Raw genomic sequence first — 25,854 nt, 5'->3', positions numbered from 1 at the left:
TGCAGCCATGAAAGTAAAAGCCGCTTACTCCTTGGAGATGGAGAAGGCAATGGTAACCCACTCCAGTACTCTTGCCTGGAAAATCCCATGGATGGAGGAGCCTGGTAGGCTGCAGTCCAGGGGTCTCGAAGAGTCGGACACGACTGAGCGACTTCACTTTCACTTTTCACTTTCATGCATTGGAGAAGGAAATGGCAACCCACTCCAGTGTTCTTGCCTGGAGAATCCCAGGGACGGGGGAGCCTGGTGGGCTGCCGTCTATGGGGTCGCACAGAATCAGACATGACTGAAGTGACTTAGCAGTACTCCTTGGAAGAAAAGTTATGACCAACCTAGATAGCATATTAAAAAGCAGAGACATTATTTTGCCAACAAAGGTCTGTCTAGTCAAGACTATGGTTTTTCCAGTAGTCATGTATGGATGTGAGAGTTGGACTGTAAAGAGAGCTGAGTGCCGAAGAATTGATGCTTTTGAACTGTGGTGTTGGAGAAGACTCTTGAGAGTCCCTTGGACTGCAAGGAGATCCAACCAGTCCATTCTGAAGGAGATCAGTCCTGGGTGTTTTTTGGAAGGAATGATGCTAAAGCTGAAACTCCATGGCCACCTCATGCAAAGAGTTGACTCATTGGAAAAGACTGATGCTGGGAGGGATTGGGGGCAGGAGGAAAAGGGGACAACAGAGGATGAGATGGCTGGATGGCATCACCGACTCGATGGACGTGAGTTTTGAGTGAACTCCGGGAGTTGGTGATGGACAGGGAGGCCTAATGTGCTGCAGTTCATGGAGTCACAAAGAGTCGGACACGACTGATCGACTGAATTGACTGAACTGAACTGAGATGACTGGATTTATTGTTTTGTTTTGTGATCCAAAAAAAAAAAATAGTCTGAGTTTGGAAATTTTTAAATTGATTTTTTTTAACTTTTTTTTTTCTTGAAAAAATGAGTTTGTGTTTTTTCTATTTGAAAATAGTGCAGTTACTGTGGAATGAATGGCATTTTTCCCCATTAAAACTTACATGATTAAGGGTTTCTAACATAATTATTTTATGACAGGTCTGCCATTAACAGACTGGTTATTGTACAAATAGCTGGTGTCTATGTAAACTGGCTTTTGCAATCCATATGAAATTTAAAATCGTGAGAACCTGTGCTATCATTCCACTAGCACATTTTGAAAAAGTATTAAAAGCATAACATTTTGATAATAATTCTTCACATAATTGAATCATTAATAGTACTATAATCATTTTATGAGCTTATTAATAAACTCTGGACTAATACAATACTGATGAGGCAGGAGATAAATGGGCTCCAGGTCAGACTTTTACAGTTGGCCTCCTGTTTGCATTTCATGGGGGCAGGAAGCAGTGGGCTTCAGGCTGGATACTTACAACTGTTCACATTTCCTGAGACAAGAGATAGATGGGCTCCAGTTGAGGAATTTACAATCAGCCTCCTGTTTGCCCTCCAAAATGGAAGTAACAACAGAAGCAGGGTAAGTAACCAGTCTTTGTCTCTTGTAGACACTAAGAGTCATGGCAATAGTCAAGGTAGAAGTCATGGCAAGGATAAAGAGGGGCAAAATTCTGTTTGAGTAAAGGATTAAGGGATCTCCGCTCTCACCTTTTTGGGACAAAGGAGACACTACACGAGCACAAAAAGGCCCCTTGTGGGTCAGAAGTCAGGGGATAATGCCAGGCCATAATGAATGAGTCTTGTACCTCCCAGAAGCCTTCACTTTGAGATGGATCTTGGCTGAGGTCTGCGTGTGTGTGCCCAGGGGAGGGCCTCAGGGGAGGTCATGTGTGGACAAAGAGACCAGATAATTGGCTAAAGGTAAACAAAGACCCAGAAGAACTGACCTATATACATGACTCAACTGCCTCTTTACTGAGCTCCTCCTCACTAAGAAGGCTGCCCACACCCTTTCTCTGCGGGTGTGAACCCCCGTTTTGCTGCTGTCTTAACTAAAACTGTCACCCTGTATGCTCTCCCACTTGTTGTCGTGCTATGTCTTCAGTAATAAACTTTGTATTCCTGCATTTACAGTTTTTGTCTCTATGATAAATGCATTTTTCACTGGGGGCAAAGATCCAGGGCAAAATAGCTTCTAGCCTCTAGTGCTTGCTGGGATTCTTGGTTCTCATCCAGGCTACCCAGGTTTAATTTCTGGGCAGGGAATTAAGATCTTGCTTCATGCCACTATTTACTGCTGCCAAGCCAAAATCGGACAATGAATGTTTCTATCTAAATATTTTTGAGAAACTAGAGTTCAAAATGTAAGCAAACTACGGTCAAAGGAAATGCTAGTATATATCATGGACTGAATCTAAATTAAAGATCTAATATATATCATTCATATATGAATATAAGTAATGCACATGTACACAGACTCATACCTATATGGTTTTGAGCAATGAAATAAAGAACTTAGTGGATTTTAGGTAAGGCTTCAAAAACTTGTACTTGTCTGTATTATCTTTTTCATTTATCATATGAAATTCTCCCTAAAATTATTAGATACTCTCCCTAATCTCTTCCTGAGGTTAGAATGGAAGTGATTCTCTACAGTTCATTGACATCTGCCAAGGTCATACAGTTAATATCAGGAGGATACTCTGGACAAGGCTTCCAGGTGCCGCCAGTGGCAAAAGACTCCTCCTGCCAGAGCAGGAGACAAAGAGATGCTGGTTCGATCCTTGAGTTGGGAAGATCTCTTGGAGGACCGCATGGGAACCCACTCCAGTATTCTTCCCAGGAGAATCCCATGGACAGAGGAGCCTGACGAGCTAAAATCCATAGGATCACAAAGGGTCGGACAGGACTGAAGCAGCTTAGCACTCATCCACTCTGGACAGTCAGTTCAGTTCAGTCGCTCAGTCGTGTCCGACTCTTTGCAACCCCATGGTCTGCAACACGCCAGTCCTCCCTGTTCATCACCAACTCCCAGAGCTTGCTCAAACTCATGTCCATCGAGTCAGTGATGCCATCCAACCTTCTCATCCTCTGTTGTGCTCTTCTCCTCCTGCCTTCAATCTTTCCCAGCATCAGGGTCTTTTCCAATGAGTCAGTTCTTCCATCAGGTGGCCAAAGTATTGGAGTTTCAGCTTTAGCATCAGTCCTTCCAATGAATATTCAGGACTGATTTCCTTTAGGATGGATTGGTTGGATCTCCTTGCAGTCCAAGGGACTCTCAAGAGTCTTCTCCAACACCATAGTGCAAAAGCATCAATTCTTTGGCATTCAGCTTTCTTTACAGTCCAACTCTCACATCTATACATGACCAGTGGAAAAACCATAGCCTTGACTAGATGGACCTTTGTTGGCCAAGTAATGTCTCTGCTTTTTAATATGTTGTCAAGGTTGGTCATACCTCTTCTTCCAAGGAGCAAGCTTATTTTAATTTCATGGATGCAGTCACCATCTGCAGTGATTTTGGAGCCCCCAAAAATAAAGTCTGACACTGTTTCCATTGTTTCCCCATCTATTTGCCATGAAGTGATGGGACCAGATGCCATGATGTTTGTTTTCTGAATGTTGAGCTTTAAGCCAACTTTTTCACTCTCCTCTTTCACTTTCATCAAGAGGCTCTTTGGTTCTTCTTCACTTTCTGCCATAACGGTGGTGTCATCTGCATATTTGAGGTTATTAATATTTCTCCCGGCAATCTTGACTCCAGCTTGTGCTTTATCCAGCTTGGCATTTTGTATGATGTACACTGCATATAAGTTAAATAAGCAGGATAACAATATACAGCCTTGACATACTCCTTTCCCAATTTGGAACCAGTCTGTTGTTCCATGTCCAGTTCTAACTGTTGCTCCTTGACCTGCATACAGATTTCTCAGGAGGCAGGTCAGGTGGTCTGGTATTCCCATCTCTTCCAGAATTTCCCACAGTTTATTGTGATCCACACAGTCAAAGGCTTTGGCATAGTCAATAAAGCAGAAGTAAATGTTTTTCTGGAACTCTCTTGCTTTTTCGATGATCCAGCGGATGTTGGCAATTTGATCTCTTGTTCCTCTGCCTTTTTTAAATCCAGCTTGAACATCTGGAAGTTCTTGGTTCACATACTGTTGAAGTCTGACTTGGAGAATTTTGAGCATTACTTTGCTAGCGTGTGAAATGAGTGAAATTGTGTGGTAGTTGGAACATTATTTGACATTGCCTTTCTTTGGGATCGGAATGAAAATTGACCTTTTCCAGTCCTGTGGCCACTGCTGAGTTTTCCAAATTTGCTGGCATATTGACTGCAGCACTTTCACAGCTTCATCTTTTAGGATTTGAAATAGCTCAACTGGAATTCCATCACCTCCATTAGCTTTGTTCCTAGTGATGCTTCAACTGATTCAATAATCATTCATTTCTCCCACCTGGAGGGGGTTTCAGTATTTGTAAAACAACTCAAAACTATTGTGTGTATCCGTTGATGGGGAACCAGGACATTGCCCCAAGGCTACTCTATTATTTCTCTAGGCTGTCTCTCCCTGGTCTGACAGTGCCTCCCTTTCCTAAACAGCAAGTGCTCAAATCTCCCTGTTAGGGCTCAGGGAAGGTTGTGGAGGCTGAATGCAGACTGTTTCTTGTAATTAAAGAAATGAAAGTCACAGAAAGGCCGTGTGCCCAGGAGCACCCGGGGCCCTGTACTCCCTGTTTTCCCTGTACTCCCATTTCTTGTCTTTTTTAACTTTTTATTCCATATTGGAGTATAGACAATTAACAATGTTGGGATAGTTTGTACTCCCGTGTCTGATGCAAATGAACCATCAAAGCTCTGCTCACTGAAGCTTTAGAGACGTGGCTGATAGAAGCTTCTACAGCCACGTTAGAGAAAGGAGAAATGTGAATTCTGTGCTGACTCTTAAAGCCTCAGTCTACATGGTATGCATGAAATATTCATTTCATGAGTGACTGAACTGAACTGAAGGCTAAGAAACTGATTTTGACAAGAAAGGAAAAGTTAATAAAAGAAGGAAATCTAAATAATATGCTTTCATGTTAAGATTCAATAGGAAATGATAGACAGCGGTGTTAAAATTGAATTGGGAACCTTTAAAAGTCCATTTGAAGAGTGTATATTCAATTTTTTGTTTTGTTTTGCCCTTAACCGGGATGCCAATTTGCGTTTGTGTCAAAGTTAATACCAGTGATTTTGAAGGTTCACTTATAAATTTATATTTCAGTCTTACTGCTAGGATTCCAGTTGCCTTGGATAGTCAATGCAAAAAGAGTGTGTACAGCAAGGCATTTTGTTGCCGTTGAGTGAGGAAGCATTTAATAATCTTGTGGGATAGTGAAAAAACATGGGGCCCAGCTGAAAAGACTCTCATAGCCAAAATGGGATTAGTGAGCATCAGAAATGAAACAGCAGGGGATTCCCTGGTGGTCCAGTGGTTACAACTCCGGGCTACTGCAGGGGGTGCAGGCTCCATTGCTGGGGGTGTGAGTTTGATCCTTGGTCGGAGAACTCAGATCCCACATGCTGCAACATGTGGTGTTAATAGTGTTAGTCGCTGCGTAGTGTCCGACTCTTTGTGACCTCATAGACCGTAGCCCTCCAGGCTCCTCTGTCCATGGGATTCTCCAGGAAAGAACACCGGAGTGGGTCGCCATTCCCTTCTCCAGGGGATCTTTCAGACCCAGAGATTGAACCTGGGTCTCCCCACTGCTCCCCCCTCAAAATAGCAGCCTGTCTATCAAGACAAATTGATAGACAAATATAATTATATTCAAAATGGAAGAACAGAATATCTTTTTCTTTATGGATAGTAAGTGCTATATATAGGTTGGGTTTTTTACCCTGATTGAAAAAAAAGGTTCATATTTAACTGCATGGATGTTTGAAGCGTGGGTAGAAGTGTTCTCATGCCCAAAGGCTAGTATAGTCACTGTCAGCAAGGCTGATTAAGCTACCCCCACCCCCCATTATCAGGATGGCTTTGTCGGGCTATTCAGGCGGCTGGCGCTCTGATGAGCACTTCTCTACCCTGGTCTGAGTTGAGATGCTGCAGCCAGATTTCTCCTTTGTGCTCTGTCAACAGGGGGACAAGAGGGGACCAGGCGCTGGAGGAAGGGACAGGGTTGCGTCTTCCTGTTTGCTTCTGTTCCTGTGAGTGTTGCCCAAACAATGCATTTCAACTGGGGCAAGGGCAGTGGTTCCAGTGTGCAGTTTTTCCTGCTCCTGGTAACAGTCTTGTTGAGGCATTCTGAGGTTGGAAAAGAATTTCCAAATACAGAGCATTTCAGAGGGGAGTGAGTTTATTAAGAACAAAGAGCAGAGATACTGTGGGCACTGCGAGCGCAGCGGGCCAACCTCCTGACAGACAGGGGAGAGCCGACCGTTTCCGTTGGTTAGTAGATGAGTTTTATAGCCTCAAGACAAAATTCCTGCTGGAAGGATGGCATTAGGTGACCCTTTAGGGCAAAGTCGGACATGACTTAAGCGACTGAACACGCATGCACATAGGGTGCTTTAGGGTAACTACCCGGGTGAGCATTTTTGCCTAATTTGGGGTCAGGAAGCCTGTTGATGATGATCAGGGGGGCTTTTGGCAGTGGTTACGAAGGGGCTAAGTCAGCTTTGGAGGTGACCTCGCTTCTGGGCTCTACTTCTGTGGCCTTGGTACAAGGTCTCACGCCTGTGGCCTTGGGGTGTGCGTGCATGCTAAGTTGCTTCAGTCATGTCCGACTCTTTGTGACCGTATGGACTATAGCCTGCCAGGCTCCTCTGTCCAAGGGATTCTGCAAGCAAGAATATTGGAGTAGGTTGTCGTGCCCTCCTTCAGGGGGTCTTCCTGACCCAGGGATTGAACCCAGTCTCCAGCAACTCCTGCGTTGCAGGCAGATTCTTTACCATCTGAGCCACCAGGGAAGGCCTTGGGGGCAGGACTCAACAAGTCTCATTGGGCTTCTTCAGAAACACCAGCACCAGAATTCAGAGATCTGGGTCCTGGACCCATAAGGCCCTCCTTTGAGCCAAAAAGAAGACATGCACATTCTCATTGTTAAAAGATGTCACACATATATTCTAGCTAGACTAGAACAGATATGTGATTAACCAATCCATGTTAAGAAAGAAACTGTTACCAATCTTATTGTGAAGATTGGAACCTATTGACATGGGCCAGTGACTTACTTACTAAAGTAGAAAAAGAACCCAACCAGAATCATATTTACACAGGCTTTCATAATAGTACTAAAAATAATGTTTGAAGAATAAAACCAAAAAGACTCATGGTACCTTAAAAATAAACCCTCCTGGTGCTGGGGCCTCTGAAGGAGGAACTTTGAACTGAACCTTAATAAAATGAAAAGAGATCCTAGGTCACAAGTCCCAAGACTATTTAATGAGAAGCCATAAGAGACAGTAGCTTGTTGGGAGAAGTAGTTTGAGAATTTAAAATCCTGGCTGCAGTAAAGTTAGGACTCCACACTGCAGGGGGCCCAGGTTTCATCCCTGGTCAGGGAACTAAGATCTTGCAAGCCATACGATGAAGCTTCACCCATGGCCTCCCAAAAAAAAGAAAGAAAAAATAATGGATGGGTCACTGAACTCTTCAGAAAAACAGTGGGTTAAAAAATGAGAGGATACTTTACGTTCTGTTTACCTCAAGTACACAAAGCGATCAGACAGGTAGAGAAAGCCTTCTCTCATTTAAATGCACTCAGGTGCTGCCTCTGGTTAGGACATCATGAAGGAGCCATCACTTCCCTGTGATACTCAAGTTTAGTTAGAAATCCTTCTCGGGCTATTTAATGAAAAGTTCCCAAGAGAGAAACAGAGAAATGAGAACCAGAGGACAGAAACAAAACCAGCAATAAGATAGTAAAGTGCTAACCCATCAATATTTACCTTAGATGTAAATCATTGTCACACCCTTACAAAAGACACAAAGTGGATAAAACACCACAATCCAGGTAGATACTGCTTGTAAGAATCTCACTTCAAAGACAACGACTAGGTAAGTTGAAGGGAAAAGGATGGAACAAGATATAGAAACATGAATTTTTTAAAAAGCAGAAGTGGCCACATTAACAGGGCTTCCCTGGTGGCTCAGGCAGTAAAGAATCTGCCTGCACTGGAGGAGACCTGGGTTTGATCCCTGGGTTGGGAAGCTCCCCAGGAAAAGGGAACGGCTACCTATTCCAGTATTCTTGCCCAGAGAATTCCATAGACAGAGGAGCCTGGCTATATCAATGTCTGATTAGACTGCAGAGCAAAGAAAAGAGCTAGAGACAAAGAGAGGCATTCTATATGATAAAAGCATCAATCAACCTGGAAGACTTAATGATCTTGTAAGAATATACAGCTAATAACAGAACTTCAAAGGACATGAAGCAAAAACTAGTGGAAAAAAAAAGGTTTCTCTTAATCTTCCAGGGATATGACCCTGAACACTGACCCTGAACCCTGAAAGTAGGCAAAGACACAAAAAATTGGCATGTGTTGTAGTATTCATTTAGGTCTGGAAGACATATCTTGTAAGGAGAGGGATCTGTTAAATTAACTGTGCAAATCTGACTCATCCTTGGAAAAATCAAATAGACGCCTCACTGAGTCAGAAAATTTCAAAACCTCTTTTTCTCCTTCCCCTCCCTGTGGGCCAGACAAATACGACAATAGTGCTTCTGGCAGATTTCAATCCGAGTGCAGTTGCAAGCCTGGTTTCTGATATCATTTATAGAACCAAGAAGAGAACAAAATTTTAGTAAAATCTTACCTACAATGATCTCTGCAGGGTGTAATAGTAGGATTTAAATTTCTTCATAATTGTTGATGTCTTAGAAGTTGCTGCATTCAACAGATTTAATTTAAAATGTTAAAGTTAACCTTAGAGGGTTGTTTTTTTTTTTCTTTTTTAATTTGCAGACATGATAGTACTTTTTTCTGCTTTCATACTTGAATAGCAATCAACTTTTGTATACAATTCTAGAGGCAGATTTTCTTTACACATCATCCCACTGTGTCTCAGTATTTGTTACTCGGTGGAAGAAATTCGAGTCCCACTCAGTTCAATCCTTTTGAAGGAATCAAGTTGTCTTTTCCTGTTTGTTTAGCAGCAGGAGCTTTTATTTAAATTTGAAATTTCTCACCTGGAAACTGTCCAGTCTTGATTTTTTCTTCATGCATTTTTCCTTGCCAATGTTAAAAATTCTCTCAACTTCCAATTTCAGATATCTTTCAGATCTCGAGAGTAGGTCTTTTTGTTTCTAATTTTTATGGAAGTGTAGTTGATTTACAATGCTGTGTTAGTTTCTTGTATACAGTGAAGTGATCCATGATCCAGTGTATATATAATTTTTCAGATATGTGTATATATATTTTCAGATTCTTTTCTGTTAAAGTTTATTGCAAAATATTGAATGTAGTTCCCTATACTATACAGTAAGACCTTCTCTTAAAAAATTTATTTTATATATAGTAGTTTGTATCTACTAATCCCAAACTCCTAATTTATCCCTCCCTCCCCTATTTTCCCCTTTGGTAACTGTAAGTTTGTTTTCTATGTCTGCAAGTCTATTTTTTGTTTTGTAAATAAGTTCATTTGTATCATATTTTAGATTTCACATATAAGTGAGATCATATGGTATTTGTCTTTGTCTGACTACTTCAGTTAGTATGATAATCTCTAGGCCCATTCCAGTTGCTGCAAATAGCATTATTTCATTCTTTATTATGGCTGAATAGTATTCCTATATATTTGCATATATACCACATCTTCTTTATCCATTCATCTGTTCGTGAACATTTAGGTTATTTCCATATTTTGGGCATTGTAATTGCGCTGCTCTGAACATTAGGGTACTTGTATCTTGGAAAGTGTTTTTACTTAAAATACACTTTTAATCTTGTTTGTGATCCACTGTCCCATGTTAATCTTCAAGGACATTTCTTATTTGTAGATGATGTTTAGATTGGATTTCTATGCTTTGTCCTCTAGTATATTTCTGAGCTCTTTAATGTGTTCTATTCATTTTACATTTGGGATTATTTCTGAAGTGAATCTTTTCTGTTATTGACTTTTCACATTGTCAAATCTGCCTTTCATTGCTTCTATCTAGTAAGGAACCTTTTGGATTTCTTTCTTCTTTTTTTAATGTCTTGTACTATATCATCCTGCATCTTTTCTGGTTTATGAATGAGCCCAGTCTTGGATCCTTATGTTGTCCTTGACGTCTGGAGCCAAGATAACCAGTGATGAAACGCAGCATCAGACTCAGCACCTCTCAGCGATGGCATAACATCCTGTTGTGCAACTTTCTGGAGCCTCTGGGGTAGAGTGTCCCTCTGTAGCTGTGCCAGGAGCCACAGAACAGTTGGAGTCAGTGCACATGAAGGATGAGGAAGGCCAGGCTCTGGGGGCTGCTCTGGATGCTCTTCATCGCAGGTAAGATGCGGAGGAGGCGTGAGCAGGTGAGCTCTTTGCCCAGGACCTGGGGTTGGGGCCAAGCCTTCCACAAGAAAGGTCTCCCTTTTCCTCTGAAGCTCCAGGGGATGTGGCCACCCAAGACAGAACCATCCAGTAGATATGCCACACTGGGTTTCTCCACCCAAACTTAAAAGAATCAGGAGAACACACAGGGCCTGAGAACAGAACTAAAGGGGGTGGGTTAGGGAAGCAAGATGCCTGGGCCTTTTGATGTTGTCAGGGACATGCAAAACCCTGAGTGGGAAACTAATGGTAGAGAAAAACCTCACCTTGACATGATCTAAAGGAATTTTGTTTTTGAGTTTGACATTTTTTCCCCTTTATATTCCATCACGGTGCTTTGGATGTTGAAAGAAGTGTTGGTCACTCAGTTGTGTCCAACTCTTTGTGACCCCATGTCTATCCATGGAATTCTCCAGGCAAGAATACTGGAATGGGTTGCCATTTCCTTCTCCAGGGGATCTTCCCCACCCAGGGATCGAACCTGGGTCTCTCACATTGAAGGCAGACTTTTTACCAACTGAGCCACCAGGGAAGCCTAAACCCCAAAGACATAGTCCATTCAATATATATCCCCCAGTGGCCAAGCTTGGGCCAGGAAACCTGCTATTGCTGAAGACACAGAAGTGCACGGAGAAAAGTGCCTGTTTAAACAGAGGCCGTGATCCCAGGGCCCTGAGGCTCTGCTGCTCGGGCTCCGCAGTGTTGCCGGGACCCTTCGCTCCTCTTCCTGCCCAGCTCAACCTTCACTAAAAGTGGAAGCACTTGGAGCTTTTGTTGTTCCTGCTCCCAGTCCTCATGAATACATTGAGAAAATAAGCAGAGAAGGGGAACATATCAACAAGGAGTTAAAAGAAAGGTTTGCTTTGGAAAGACAGAAAGGATTCCAGGGAGAGGATGTTTTCCAGGGACCCACTGCCTTGAGCAAGTCCTGGATAATCACCTCGTAGAGCCTGCACACCAGGGTTACTCTGGGATTCCTTGGAGCTGGGGTAATGATCTGGATGGGGTACACGGGAGTGTGGTTTCCATGGACCACCGCATTTCCTTGTGTCTTTTCCTTTTTTCTTTTTTTTTTAAACCTGTTTTCATTTTGCAGTGGAGACTGTTTATTTATTGATTTATTTTTAGTTTTATTCATTGATTTGCCTGCACTGGGTCTTCATGGTGGGGCATGGGCTTTCTCTAGTTGGGGTGAGTGGCGGCTCCTCTCTAGTTGCAGTGCATCGGCTTCTCATTTCGGTGGCCTCTCGTTGCAGCTCACGGGTTCTGGAGCACAGGTTCAGTAGTTGCGGTGCCTAGGCTTAGTTGCCCCTTGGCATGTGGTATCTCCCTGAAACAGGGATGGAACCTGTGTCCCTGCATTGGCAGACGATTCCCAACCCCACTGGACTACCAGGGAAATCCCTCCTTGTGTCTTATTCATGTTTTTCCAAAGGAGAATGGGAGAAGATGGAAGGTTGAAGACTGAGAGGAAACCAGTGGTTTTTTTCCACTGGGTCCCATCAGGGTAGATTAGGATGTAACATAAAAGCTCCTTCTAGACCCTGTATCCTGGGGAATAGAATTGTTAGTCAGCTATTCTCACTTGGGTTGGGGTTGGCTCTAATCCCAACCAGACAGCTGCTTTGGGCAATCTAGCTCAGAGGTTTAGAGCTGATTCTAGAGTCTTCCCTGGTGGCTCCGATGGTAAAGAGTCTGCCTGCAGCGCCGGGGACCCAGGTTCAATCCATGGGTCGGGAAGATGCCCTGGAGAAGGGAACAGCAGCCCATACCAGTATTCTTGCCTGGAAAATTCCCATAGATGGAGGAGCCTGGCAGGCTCCAGTCCATGGGGTCACAGTTACTGCTGAGTGTTTAAGACACTCTCATTTCATCTTTATAACTTATAAGTTGATACTACTATTATTCTTAGTTTCGAGACTAGGGTCACCAAGAGTCGGACGCTTTCTAGAGTCTGACTATGAGGGTCTGAATCCTGACTTCACACATTTCTCCTATGGGACCTTGGGCAAATTACACAATGTGTGTGTGTGCTCAGTCGTATCTGATGCTTTGCAACCCCGTGCGCTGTAGCTCGCCAAGCTCCTGTGTCCATGGGATTCTCCAGGTAAGAATACTGGAATGGGCTGCCATTCCCACTCCAGGGGAGCTTCCCAATCCAGGGATCAAACTCGTGTCTCTTGCATTGACAAGCAGATTCTTTACCACTAGGCCACCTGGGGAGCCCAAATCACATAATAAGTTCTGGGTTATTAAATACACTTTCTGTCTTCCACTTACCTTGTCTTCAAACTAGGAAAAATAGCAGTGTCAACTGACATGTTATAAAGATTAAATGAGACAGTGTCTTAAACACTTGGCAGTAAAAGGTATTTGTTATTCTTTTTTACATTAATAATATAAAGAAGTCCTTTCTTGAAATGGCGCGAAAAGTGATGTACAGACTTCACTTCTGCGTTAGTTTCTTACTATCTGCTTTCAAAGGCACCTGGCAGGTTTGTGAGCAATCTGTCTCCTGTGACTCCTACTGTCTTGACCCATCCGGGCAGTTATAACAAAATACCACAGACTGGGTGGCTTATAAACAACAGAAATTTACTTCTCCCAGTTCTGGAGGCTGGAAATTCAAGGTCATGGTACCAGTATGCTTGGGTTCTGGGGAAGGTCCTCTTCTGAGTTGCAGACTGACTACCAATTTCCCACTGTATCCTCAAGTGGGGGAAGGGGCAAGGGAGCTCCCTGGAGCCTCATTACTAAAGGCACTAATCCTATTCCTGAGGGCAGAGCCCTTATGACCTAACTATCTCTACCTTGAAGTTTGAGATTTCAAAATATGAATTTTAGGGGGACACTAACATTTAGATTAATAAAAGCAGCGATAATTGTAGGTAGTGGTAGCCTGACCTTAGTAATGGTAGGTGGATTGACCCACCACTATCCAGCCCATTATTTGGTTTTCCATGAAGGAAGGTATCTCAGGCCTGGATGGATAAACTGTAGTCCCTCAGTAAAGGGAGCCCTGCTGTGTCCAGTGGAAAACACAGACCTGGATCTTCTTACTTCAACTCTACTTGGCCCTCCCATCAGCAAGGATCCCTTGGACCAGACCAGAAATTCATGCCAATTCTAAGTTCAACATTCAGGAGTGTGATTGAAACTTTTGTCCCTGTAATCCAAGGGTTCTCAGCCTTAGCACTATTGACATTATGGGTGGGTTAATTTTTTCTCATGGGGGCCAGCCTGTGCACTGAAGGATGTTTAACAACATCTCTGGCTTCTGCCCATTAGATTCTAGAGCACCTCCTTGCTCCCAGTGATGGGGCTTCCCTGGTAGCTCAGCTGGTAAAGAATCCACCTGCAATGCAGGAGACCCCAGTTCTATTCCTGGGTTGGGAAGATTCCCTGGAGAAGGGATAGGCTACCTACTCCTGTATTCTTGGGCTTCTCTGGTGGCTCAAACAGTAAAGAATCCACCTGCAATGTGGGAGACTTGGGTTTTATCCTTGGGTTGGGAAGATCCCCTGGAGAAGGGAATGGCAACTCACTCTAGTATTCTTGCCTGGAGAATCCCATGGACAGAGGAGCCTGGTGGGCTACAGTCCATGGGGTTTCAAAGAGTTGGACATGACTGAGTGACTAAGCACAGCACAGCATAACTCCCAATCATAACAACCAAAAATATCTGCAGTCATTGCCCAATGTCCCCAGAGGGAAAATTGTCCCCACTGGAGGACCACTGCTGTGACTCCTTGACATTCTGTAATATTTAGAACTCTTTTGGATGCAAGCAACATCCTATAGACCAATCAACACAGTAAGAAAGAGCAGCAGTCTCAGAGAGGATTCTGATTGGCCCAACCTTAGTCATGTGCCCATTTCTAGGCCAATCAGCATGGCCAGTGTGGTGAGATTCTTTGGCTAAGCCTGTGTCTCTATGTCCATCCTGGAGAATATGGGCAGCCCCATCAGTAAAGGTACATAGGATGAGAAAGATGAGCAGCCTGAGAAAGAGGTGATCTGCTACCCAAGGAAGGGAGAGATGAAGACCACACCACCAGACATCAATGTCCACCATGTCCTTGAGACGGCTTCCTCGCCATTTTTCCAATAGTCTCTTGAACTGGTCTCTCTCCTTCTTAGATGAAGTTCCTCTAGCTGTTCAGTGGAGTCACTTTCTGAAAGTAACATTTCTTCACATCCACTTTGCACCGTGTCCCTGGTGGTCTAGTGGTTAGGATTCAGCAGTCTCATTCTGCACCCTGTACATCCTTCTCTATAATCTTTCCCTCCCGTCATGCCCTTGTCACTCATGGTCTTAGCATGTGTCCCACGCTCTGTCTCTATTCAGACAGTTTCTTCCTCCCAAAAACAGTCATTTGTGAAAGTTGATTTGCACAAATCATACACAGTCTAACTTTTGTGGTCAAAATCAAACAAACAAACCAAACGAACCCCCATCCCCCAAAGCTACTTGCAGTGATAAGATCTGGGGTCTAAATGCTAACTTGCAGGGAAAGCTGCATCTTCTCTGGAGACCTTGAGGATCTTGTCTGAAAATTAGGTGATTTAACAAGAAAGAAATGTGGCTCCTCTCTCTTTCTTTTTTTTTCCCAAAGAGAAGGAAGCTATTCCTCACAAAGCCTAACTCAAATTCTCTGCTTACAGAAATCCAAGCTGCCGCTGAAGTATTCGAGGAGAAGTGTACTCTAGCAGAGGGGCAGACCTTGAAAGTGAGCTGTCCTACCAATACCAACATATATTCCAACAGCCAGAAGGCTTGGCAGAGGCTGAAAGATAACGGGGAGGTCCAGACACTGGCAATCACAGAGGGGTCCAGTCAAGTCCGGGTGGGGAAGTACTTCCTAGAAGACATCCCCAGTGAAGGCATGCTGCACATCCAAATGGCCAACCTTCAAGTGGAGGACTCAGGACTGTACCAATGTGTGATCTTGGGACCCAGCGATCCCATCATCCTGTTCCACCCTGTCCGCCTGGTGGTGACCAAGAGTGAGTGACCTGGGGGTGGGTGGTATAGTGTGGGAGAGCCACATCAGGTCGGCTGGGACAGTGGTGGGAGCACCAGTAGGGCTGTGGCTCAGGATTTCTAGAAGCTTATGATCTTGCTCCTTGTTTCTAGAAGCTCCTTGTTTCTCATTTGAGGTCCTTGAGAGACATTTGGTCCAATGGTAAGAAGGGATTGCATCTCATTCTTTGTATGGGATTCCTCTTTGGAAGCAGAACCTAACATGCTGTGCTATTGTAGGAAGTGGGATATGGGGAAAGGTGAATGATGGACTTGGGACAATTTAGTCTCATGCTTCAGGTCTGCATGTAGAAGTCATTTCCTTGGGAAGCCTCTGTGAGTCACCCTCCCTTCCTAAGGATGCATCTGAGGTCCCTCCTGTGTGCTTCCAAAGCAGTCCTCCTCAGACCTTAAGTGGGCACCAACCAGCTGGGGGTCTTATTTTAAATGTAATACGTCTAGGATGGGACCTAGACTCTGCATTTCCAGCCTCTTCACAGACAGTGCTGGCGCTGCTGGTCCATGGCTTCTGTTTTGAGTAGCAAAGCACCAGGGCTCACTTGGTACCCTCTTCATAGACAGCTCAGTCTCACTGGATGAAGTAGTGGCCAGTTCCCTTAACTGTCTCCCCTATTCATCTTTGAGAACCTTGAGGAAATCATCTGCCTTATTTGACTCTATATCTCTAGCAACTGATGAAGTGCCTGGCATATAGTAGGGCCTCCACAGATGTTGACTGGATGAATTAAGGAAAGCAGATTAGAACGGGGGCAGATTCAAGTTCCTAGCCCCTGTGGAGCCCATATCTAAGGAAGACAAGACACATCTGCAGTGTATTAATGAAAGATAACTTGCAAAGCAATAAGACACAGGTACAAGTGAGTGCAAGGCAGAGAGAATGGTATAAGATAATCAGGGAATTATTCTTGAAGAAGGGCACATATGGATTGGTGAACAATAGCAGGCAAGTGCATTTCCAATAACATGAATAGCCTGGAAATACCTTCCTGCTTCCTTATCTCCCTCCTTCTTTCCTTCCTTCTTTCCTTTTCCCCATCTCTGACCCAAGCAATGCCACACTATTTCTTTATTAAAATAAAAAGCAAAAGGAAACCTTGGTTCATGAGTGGCCATTCATTTCCCTCCGAAGTTCCATTTACTGTACCACTCATCCTTCCATCTATCCATCATCTGTCCAACCATCCAATGTGCTTTCTTGCAGATTCTTTGGGAACCCCTGCCTCAGATGAGTATCCTTGCCAGGTCTCTGTTCAGAATCCCACCCCACTTCCCGTCACCACCAAGCTCCGTCCCAGGCCCAGGCCCAGGCCCAGGCCCAAGCCCGTGACCCAACCCATCCCCACATCAGCTGATAGGCTCTCCTCTCCTGGCTTCACAGTCACTCCCACAAATGTGACACACGTCAACAGGTATGGTTTCCAGGTCTCTGGGCCCTTGGATCGGACACCAAGTCCTTTGATTCCCAGTCCATGTGCTTAGAGGGTGTGGGGAGTGAGGGATGGGGGAGTGTAGAGGGCAGGGTGGGTTTGAGTCGTCTCTGTTGGGTGGATCTTCCCAGGGGAGGAAGGAGAGTGCTGGTGCTGGAGAGAGGAGGGGGCTTGAGGAGGGGGCTCTTGGAGGCAATGATGCGGCTGCCATTCTCCCCACCGTTTCCCTCTGTGTTTGCTTCTTGCCTGTCAGAGGGGTAAGGAGAGGAAAATGGCGTCTGTGCTGAATTCCAAGGGCTCAGCAAACCCCTAAGTGTAGTGGGAAAAGAGACCCTGGATTCTAATGCCAGCTAGATCGACTGAAAGTGTAACTTCAGGCCACTCAGGAGCCTTCTCTGGCTTCAGTTTCCTTGTTTCTATGGTTGGGGTTGGAGGGGGTAGGGGAGGGTAGAAAAAAATCAGAGCTGGAAGCCATAATCTAGCCCAACAGCTCTGAGCAACTGAGGTGTGTTAGGGTATCCTGGAGTGTTAGCTTTTATTTGGCTTGTTTTATTTATTTATTAAAACTTTTTTTTGAATGCACCCTGCAGCATGTGGGATTTCAGTTTCCTAAACAGGGATGGAACTGGCGTCCCCTCCACTGCAAGGCAGAGTCTTGATCACTGGACTGGGGAAGTCCCTGGCTGGTTTTCAATGCTGATGCACGTGACCTCTGTAGACCAAAAGAATTAGAATTTCTGGAGGTGGGGCTGGTCTCAGTAATTTTTATAAGATCTTCAGGCCTCTTAAAATGTGCAGGCAAAGCTAAGAATCATGACCTTTTCATGCACACCCTTTTATACAGTTTATTATTAAATGTTGATTTATCTAAGACCGTGTTTATCACTAAATGTTGACTTAGCAGAGAAAGAAATATTCTTCCGCATTCCTACCAATCTAATGTGTCTTTTTTTGTCCATCTTCTCTTCTAGTTTTTATTCATGCTTGGATATATTTTAATGTGGTGTTAATTCTAATTATACACATTTTCACTATTTTTCTTTTGGCTAAAACTATTCTTCAGTGTTGCTCCTTAGTCTTTGTTGTCAGAATTTCAGCATACTTTTCTATCAGTAGAAAGCCACTGCTCACATAATCCTTTGCCTGTTTTTAGACGTTGAGATTATTTTCATTTTTTGTAGTATTGATAACTCTGAGATGAACATATATTTGTAGATGTCCTTTTCTTCTTTTAAATTGTTCACTCAAAAGAAACTCTCTTAAAAGAAGCCGAACATTTATACTGTCCTGTATGTGTCCTTGTATGCTCAGTCGTGTCCAGCTCTTTGTGACCACATGGACTGTAGCCTGCCAGGCTCCTTTGTCCGTGGAATTCTCCAGGCAAGAATACTATAGTGGGTTACCATTTCCTCCTCCAGGGAGTCTTCCTGACCCAGAGATTGAACCCGCATCTCCTGCATTGGCAGGTGGATTCTTTATCACAGAGCTACCTGGAAAGCCATTTTCCTCTACACATATTGCCAATTTGTTTTCCAAAGGTTGGAAACAATTTGCAGTGAGATCCACAATGCAGAAGAGAAGCAGCGTCACTGCAGAGCTCTGGTATCTAAACAATATATCTGTCAAAATAGATGTGATGCTGAAAGCTCGTATTCTAGGTATGCTGGTGCCAAATCAAATCTCAAAGATGGTTTTGGGTGAAGTAGAAAGGAGTAGTTTTGTTGTTTTGCTAAGCAAAGGGGGCCACTGTGGGCTAATGTTCTCAAAACTATGTGTTGCAACTTGGGGAAGATAGTGACAAGTTTCGCAGTAATTGTTCAGAGAGGGTGTGATCAGCTTGTGAACATTCTTCTGATGGGCTGGTGATGACATAAGTAGGAGACAGCATCCTCATCCTTCAGGTCCAACTGGTCTAGGGTCTACATGCTTGTGGGTGGCAGACCATCATTAATCTTCATTAACTTCTACCACCTGGAGGGGGTTTCAGTATCTGCAAAACAGCTCAAAGATATTGTCTCTATCCACTGATGAGGAATCACAAGCTGGAATCAAGACTGCCAGGAGATCAACAACATCAGATATGCAGATGATATCACTCTAATGGCAGAAAGAGAAAGTAAAGAGCCTCTTGATAGGGGTAAAGAGGAGCGTGAAAAAGCTGGCTTAAAACTTAACACTCAAAAAACTAAGATCATGGCTTCCAGTCCCATCACTTGAAATGACAAATAGATGGGGAAAAAGTGAAAACAATGGCATATTTTATTTTCTTGGGATCCAAAATCACTGCAGATAGTGACTGCAGTCACAAAATTAAAAGACGCTTGCTCCTTGGAAGAAAAGCTATGACCCACCTAGACAGCACATTAAAAAGCAGAGACATCACTTTGCTGACAAAGGTCTGTATAGTCAAAGCTATGGTTTTTCCAGCAGTCATGTATAGATGTGAGAGTTGAACCATAAAGAAAGCTGAGCACCAAAGAATTGATGCTTTTGAACTGTGGTGTTGGAGAAGACTCTTGAAAGTCCCTTGGACTGCAAGGAGATCAAACCAGTTCATCCTATAAGAAACCAACCCTGAGTATTCATTGGAAGGACTGATGCTGAAGCTGAAGCTCCAATGCTTTGGCCACCTGATACAAAGAGCTGACTCATTGGAAAAGACCATGATTCTGGGAAAGATTGAGGACAGGAGGAAGTGATGACAGAGAATGAGATGTTTGGGTGGCATCGTTGACTCAATGGACATCAGTCTGAGCAAACTCTGGGAGATAGTGAAAGACAGGGAAGCCTGGCATGCTGCAGTCCATGGGGTTGCAAAAAGTCAGACACAACTGAGTGACTGAACAACAACAACAATTGATGGGAAAACAGAACCTTGCCCGGAGGCTGCTCTTGACTTTTTCTCCCTGGTCTTGCATCCCCAGCTCAGTTCAGTTGCTTAGTTGTGTCTGAGTCCTTGCAGCACTATAACTGCAGCATGCCAGGCTTTCCTGTCCATAACCCATTCCTAGAGCTTGCTCAAACTCATGTTCATCAAGTTGGTGATGCCATTCAACCATCTCATCCTCTGATGTTCCCTTCTCCTCCCACCTTCAATCTTTGCCAGCATCAGGGTCTTTTCCAGTGAGTCAGTTCGTCCCATCAGGTGGCTAAAGTATTGGAGTTTCAGCTTCAACATCAGTCCTTCCAATGAATATTCAGGACTGATTTCCTTTAGGATGAACTAGTTTGATCTCCTTGCAGTACAAGGGACTCTCAAGAGTCTTCTCCAACATCACAGTTCAAAAGCATCGATTCTTTGGTGCTCAGCTTTCTTTATGGCCCAACTCTCACATCCATACATGACTGCTGGAAAAATCATAGCTTTGACTAGACAGATCTTTGTTAGCAATGTAATGTCTCTGCTTTTTAATATGCTGTCTAGGTTGGTCACAGCTTTTCTTCCAAGGAGTAAGTGTCTTTTAATTTCATGGCTGCAGTCACCATCTGCAGTGATTTTGGAGCCCAAGAAAATTAAGTCTGTCACTGTTTCCATTGTTTCCCCATCTATTTGCCATGACGTGATGGGTGATGTTATCTCCATATCCTCACTGTAAAGAAAGCTGAGCACTGAAGAATTGATGCTTTTGAACTGTGGTGTTGGAGAAAACTCTTGAGAGTCCCTTGGACTGTAAGGAGATCCAACTGGTCCATTCTGAAGGAGATCAGCCCTGGGATTTCTTTGGAGGGAATGATGCTGAAGCTGAAACTCCAGTACTGTGGCCACCTCATGTGAAGAGTTGACTCATTGGAAAAGACTCTGATGCTGGGAGGGATTGGGGGCAGGAGGAGAAGGGGACGACAGAGGATGAGATGGCTGGATGGCATCACTGACTCGATGGACGTGAGTCTGGGTGAACTGGGAGATACTTCTCTGGGCAATCTTGATTTCAGCTTGTGCTTCATCCAGCCTGGCATTTCCCATGATGTTCTCTGCATAGAAATTAAATAAGCAGAGTGACAATAGACAGCCTTGATGTAGTTCTTTCTCAATTTGGAACCAGTCTGTTGTTTCATGTCTGGTTCTAACTGTTCCTTCTTGACCTACATACAGATTTCTCAGGAGGCAGGTAAAGTGTATTCTCATCTCTTGAAGAATTTTCCGCAGTTTGTTGTGATCCACACAGTCAAAGGCTTTAACATAGTCAATAAAGCAGAAGTAGATGTTTTCCTGGAACTCTCTTGCCTTTTCTATGATCCAGCAGATGTTGGCAATTTGATCTCTATTCCTCTGCCTTTTCTAAATCCAGCTTGAATATCTGGAAGTTCTCGGTTCATGTACTGTTGAAGCCTCACTTGGAAAACTTTGAGCATTATTTTGCTAGCGTGTGAGATGAGTGCAATTGTGTGATAGTTTGAACATTCTTTGGCATTGCCTTTCTTTGGGATTGGAATGAAAATTGACCTTTTTCAGTCCTATGGTCACTGCTGAGTTTTCCAAATTTGTTGGCATATTGAGTTCAGCACTTGCACAGATGATGATCTTTTAGGATTTGCAATAGCTCAACTGGAATTCCATCAGTTACACTAGCTTTGTTCATAGTGATGCTTCCTCATGCCCACTTGAATTCAACACTCCAAGATGTCTGGCTCTAGGTGAGTCATCACACCATCATGGTTATCTGGGTTCAGTTCAGTTCAGTTCAGTTCAGTCGCTGTCGTGTCCGACTCTTTGCAACCCCATGAATCACAGCATGCCAGGCCTCCCTGTCCATCACCAACTCCCAGTTCACCCAGACTCACGTCCATCGAGTCAGTGATGCCATCCAGCCATCTCATCCTCTGTCGTCCCCTTCTCCTCCTGCCCCCAATCCCTCCCAGCATCAGAGTCTTTTCCAGTGAGTCAACTCATTGCATGAGGTGGCCACAGTACTGGAGTTTCAGCTTCAGCATCATTCCCTCCAAAGAAATCCCAGGGCTGATCTCCTTCAGAATGGACTGGTTGGATCTCCTTACAGTCCAAGGGACTGTCAAGAGTTTTCTCCAACACCACAGTTCAAAAGCATCAATTCTTCGGTGCTCAGCTTTCTTTACAGTCCAACTCTCACATCCATACATGACCAGTGGAAAAACCATAGCCTTGACTAGATGGACCTTTGTTGGCAAAGTGATGTCTCTGCTTTTCAATATGCTATCTAGGTTGGTCATATTAGGAAGGTCTTTTTTGTATACTTCTTCTGTGTATTCTTGCCACCTCTTCTTAATATCTTCTGCTTCTGTTAGGTCCATTCCATTTCTGTCCTTTATTGAGCCCATCTTCGCATGAAATGTTCCCTTGGTATCTCTAATTTTCTTGAAGAGATCTCTAGTCTTTCCCATTCTATTGTTTTCCTCTATTTATTTGCATTGACCACTGAAGAAGGCTTTCTTATCTCTATTCTTTGGAACTGTGCATTCAGATGGCTATATCTTTCCTTTCCTCCTTTGCTTTTAGCTTCTCCTCCCTTCCCTAATTAACAACTGCTTGAATCTGCCCCCTGGGGCTCAGGGAAAGCCATGGAGGCTGAATGAAGGTTGTTTCCTAAAATCAAAGAAATGGGGGATACAAGAACCTTGTGCCCAGGAGCCCCACAGGACCCTGCATGGTATCAGACATGAGCTGGGACTTGCTTTCATCTATTAACTGTGGACTTTGAGCTCCACAGGGTAGAGGCAGAGTGCCCTCTTCCCCTTCTGTTGTGCCTAAGTGTACAGTACATAGTAGGAGATCATTAAAATATTTAAAATAAAACACATCTTTACAATAAATGCTATTCTTTTTTTTTTCACTAATTTTCCAGAGTATAAACAGAGAGTGCAAACTTTCGCCCATATTCTTACTAAAGGCTATACCTCCTTCATGTATTGACTTTATGTGTTTTAATTAACACGAACCAGTCTATGTATCAGAGTCCAGTTGGGAAGGCAGAAGCCACTGAGCTGTTTGAAAAAGAGGGAATTTAGTGGAGGGAGCAGTTTGTCCAGGAAATGGAGGAGCAGAGGCGCCTATCTGGGGCTGGAGGGTGTGGCACCTCAGAGGAAGCCGCTGTCACCCTGTCTTTGGAGGGTTCCACGGAGGCAGGCTGTGGAGAAAATCTTGTGCAAATGTTTTAGGAAGGGATCCCAGGAAAAACCATTCCTGGGGAGTGGGACTGGGAGGGAAGGAAACCTAGCAAAGGGTGCCATAACCAAGGTGAGTCCCACAGGGACTAAAAGGGCTTCTGGGCATCACAGGAGTTGTCTGTATGGAGAGGGGGTTGGGGAGCTAGAGCATTTGTACTCCCAGCACCCGGTGAGGGGCACAGGAATTCCCCAGCACTGTGGCTGGAGTGGCTTGGGGTGGGGTGGGATGGGGGTGTCTGGCCGCCTGCGTACAGCCTCAGAAAGGGATGCAATGCTTGCCCTTGAGAGTGGACATGTTCTAGGAGCTCTGTGCAAGAAAACATTCCAGGGCTTGGAAGGGATAAGGCAGGGCACTGGCAGGAGACCCTTGGAGAGGTTACAGTTTGTGGAGCCCAGAGCTGGAACCTCCCTGGGCGGTAGGGCTGGAACCGGGCACAGGCTTGCACTGCAGGGGGCATAGCTGCAAGCTTGAGGGTCTAGAGAGGCATTGCCTTCCAGCCCCAGCCAGGGCAGCCAGGGCTGAACTTGGCTGCCTCAGACATTTAGTTCCTGCAGGTCCAAGACAGTGCCGCAGGCTGGGGGTAGATTTTAGCACAAAAGGACCTGTGCTGCTTTTCTATGGCTGTTGTATCATTTCTCCCTTTGCAGGCTTGTTTATTCAGGTTTAAGTTTTGCATAGGCAAACGTGTTGATTTTTAAATTATTGCTTTGTTTTATTCCTTAATTGTGTTTATCCTACTTCCTGGTGCCTTCTCTATTTTTTTCACTTTATTTTGATCTTAATCCATCAGCGGGGGTGTGGGGGTGGGGGGTGGGGTGGGGTGTTATTTTGCTCTATGCTGTAAATGATAGGAGCAAAGACTTTTTCTTACATTTTGCCATCCAGGTGTCACAAGACTGTTTATTTACTAGACAGTTCTTGCCTACCTTTTGGGCTGCCGATTTCCTTAGATACGAACTCTTAGCTATCCTTAGATCTATATCTGGACTTCTATTTGTTTCTCTGCTGTTTCTCTTTTCAACCCGGTGTCTCATCTCTATGGATTGGTTGTGCTATAACTTATTTTCATGGGCTTCCCAGGTGGCAGTAGTGGTAAAGAACCTCCCAATGCAGGAGACATAAGAGACATGGGTTGGATTCCTGGGTCAGGAAGATCCCCTGGAGGAGGGCATGGCAACCCACTCCAGGATTCTTGCCTGGAGAATCCCATGGACAGAGGAGCCTGGAGGGCTACAATCTATAGTGTTGCAAAGAGTCAGACACAACTGAAGCAACTGAACACACACACAACCTATTTCCACATCTGCTGAGTCTATACAAGCCAAGTTCCTCCATTCATTCGTGTCCTTTTCTTATAGTATCTACTGATGTTTACCCAGGACTTTTAGAATCATGTTGCTGAGGTCTATGAAAATTCATGATGGGATTTTGATGAGGACTGGAACCTCAGTTTATAAATGAGGCCAGAGAGGTGAGGTGACTCTCCCAGGATAGGTCCTGATGCTGAGAATGGAAGCCAGGATTCCTTGCTCTGGGAGCCCTCGCTTTCTCTACCGCATCAAGGTAGGAGGGAGCCTTGTCCGCCTGTCCTTTCTCCCTGATGCCTCTTCTGAACGTGGACTCTGTGCTGTCTACTAAGTATATTTCTAATCAGTAGTTTTAGGTGATGGGACAAACTAGATGCACACGACAGAGCCAGTCAATATGGGGAAAGGAGGGATTGGGAGCAGATGAGCCAAGGGGTTTGAAAGCCCGTGACAAACACACACGTGTGTGGGAGCATCCATGTTCATAGCAGCGCCCACTCTTCTGTCTCCCCCAGGGCTCCTGGGATCAGCATCATCATTCCTGCAGCATGTGGACTCCTGAGTAAGACCCTGGTCTTCATCGGTCTGTTTGCTGTCACGCATAGGTCATTTGCATCTTAGCCACAGGAATCCACAAGAATGACCTCCAACCTCCACCCGTGTCCACCCAGCAGTTGTGCCTGAAGAGGGGTGTAAGGGGAAGAGGCGGGGGTCAGTGATATGAGCTGATCTGTAACTGAGGTGACTTCTAAGGCTCAGGATCCCACCTTCTTGGCCCTGCTAACTCCCTTTATTTAACTGATAATCTTGGATGTGCTTTGTCCCCTCACAAGAGAAGATACAGCCCCACACCTGCTCATTCCACTGGCGGCTCAGGGTTTGCATTAAATACAGACACTTCCTGGGACTTCCCTGGTGGCCCAGTGGCTAAGTCCGAGTTCCCAATGCAGGGGGTCCCCTGGGTTCCATCCTTGTCAGGGAACTAGATCCTGCTTGCTGCAACGAAGGTCAAGGATCCCTTGTGCTGCAACTAAGACCCGGCACAGCCAAATAAATAAATAAGTAAATAAATAAATATTAAAAAATGAAGACACTGCCTGATGCTTTTCACTGTCAAGGTCTGTGGAATTCGTGAGGCACAGAGGCTACGGTTGCTAATTCTGCCCTGGTCCTCACCCTGGACTACAACATTTTGGCTTAAACTGGACAGAGTTCCAAGTACAGAAGCATCTTGTTCTCTCAGCTGCCAGGGCTGTCCTCTCCTCTAGAATCAGATGTTTCAGTTTCTCCCCTTCATTTATGGCCTTTTCCAATACTCCCTGAAGATTATTGAAAACCATGGAGCAAAGAGAAGATGAGATGTCATGGTAAGAATTCCATATTTGGGAGAGGGGAACTGAGCTCACCAGAAGGGTGTATCCTGGGACAATACTGGGAGGATGAGATAGGATCCATGGCTTAGGACTGGTAAAGCAATATCATTTGTCTACGGTGTGC

The 25,854-nt window shown here is 44.5% G+C and overlaps 1 protein-coding gene across 1 annotated transcript; it reads left to right on the top strand.

Annotated features, from left to right (window-relative positions):
* The first annotated feature begins 5,602 nt into the window (after positions 1-5,602).
* TREM1 (triggering receptor expressed on myeloid cells 1) lies at positions 5,603-25,446 on the top strand. Its single transcript, XM_086370711.1, has 4 exons — positions 5,603-10,392; positions 15,103-15,444; positions 16,683-16,890; positions 24,873-25,446. The coding sequence occupies exons 1-4, from the start codon at positions 10,344-10,346 to the stop codon at positions 24,976-24,978; spliced, it is 705 nt and encodes a 234-aa protein (XP_086226837.1). The 5' UTR covers positions 5,603-10,343; the 3' UTR covers positions 24,979-25,446.
* The last annotated feature ends 408 nt before the right edge of the window (positions 25,447-25,854 follow it).

The sequence above is a fragment of the Bos grunniens genome, chromosome 23 (assembly GCF_055505025.1).
Source record: "Bos grunniens cultivar Pamir isolate PY7600 chromosome 23, Bosgru_T2T1.0, whole genome shotgun sequence".
NCBI classification, from domain to species: domain Eukaryota; kingdom Metazoa; phylum Chordata; class Mammalia; order Artiodactyla; family Bovidae; genus Bos; species Bos grunniens.
This window is presented reverse-complemented; position numbering and strand designations above follow the sequence as displayed.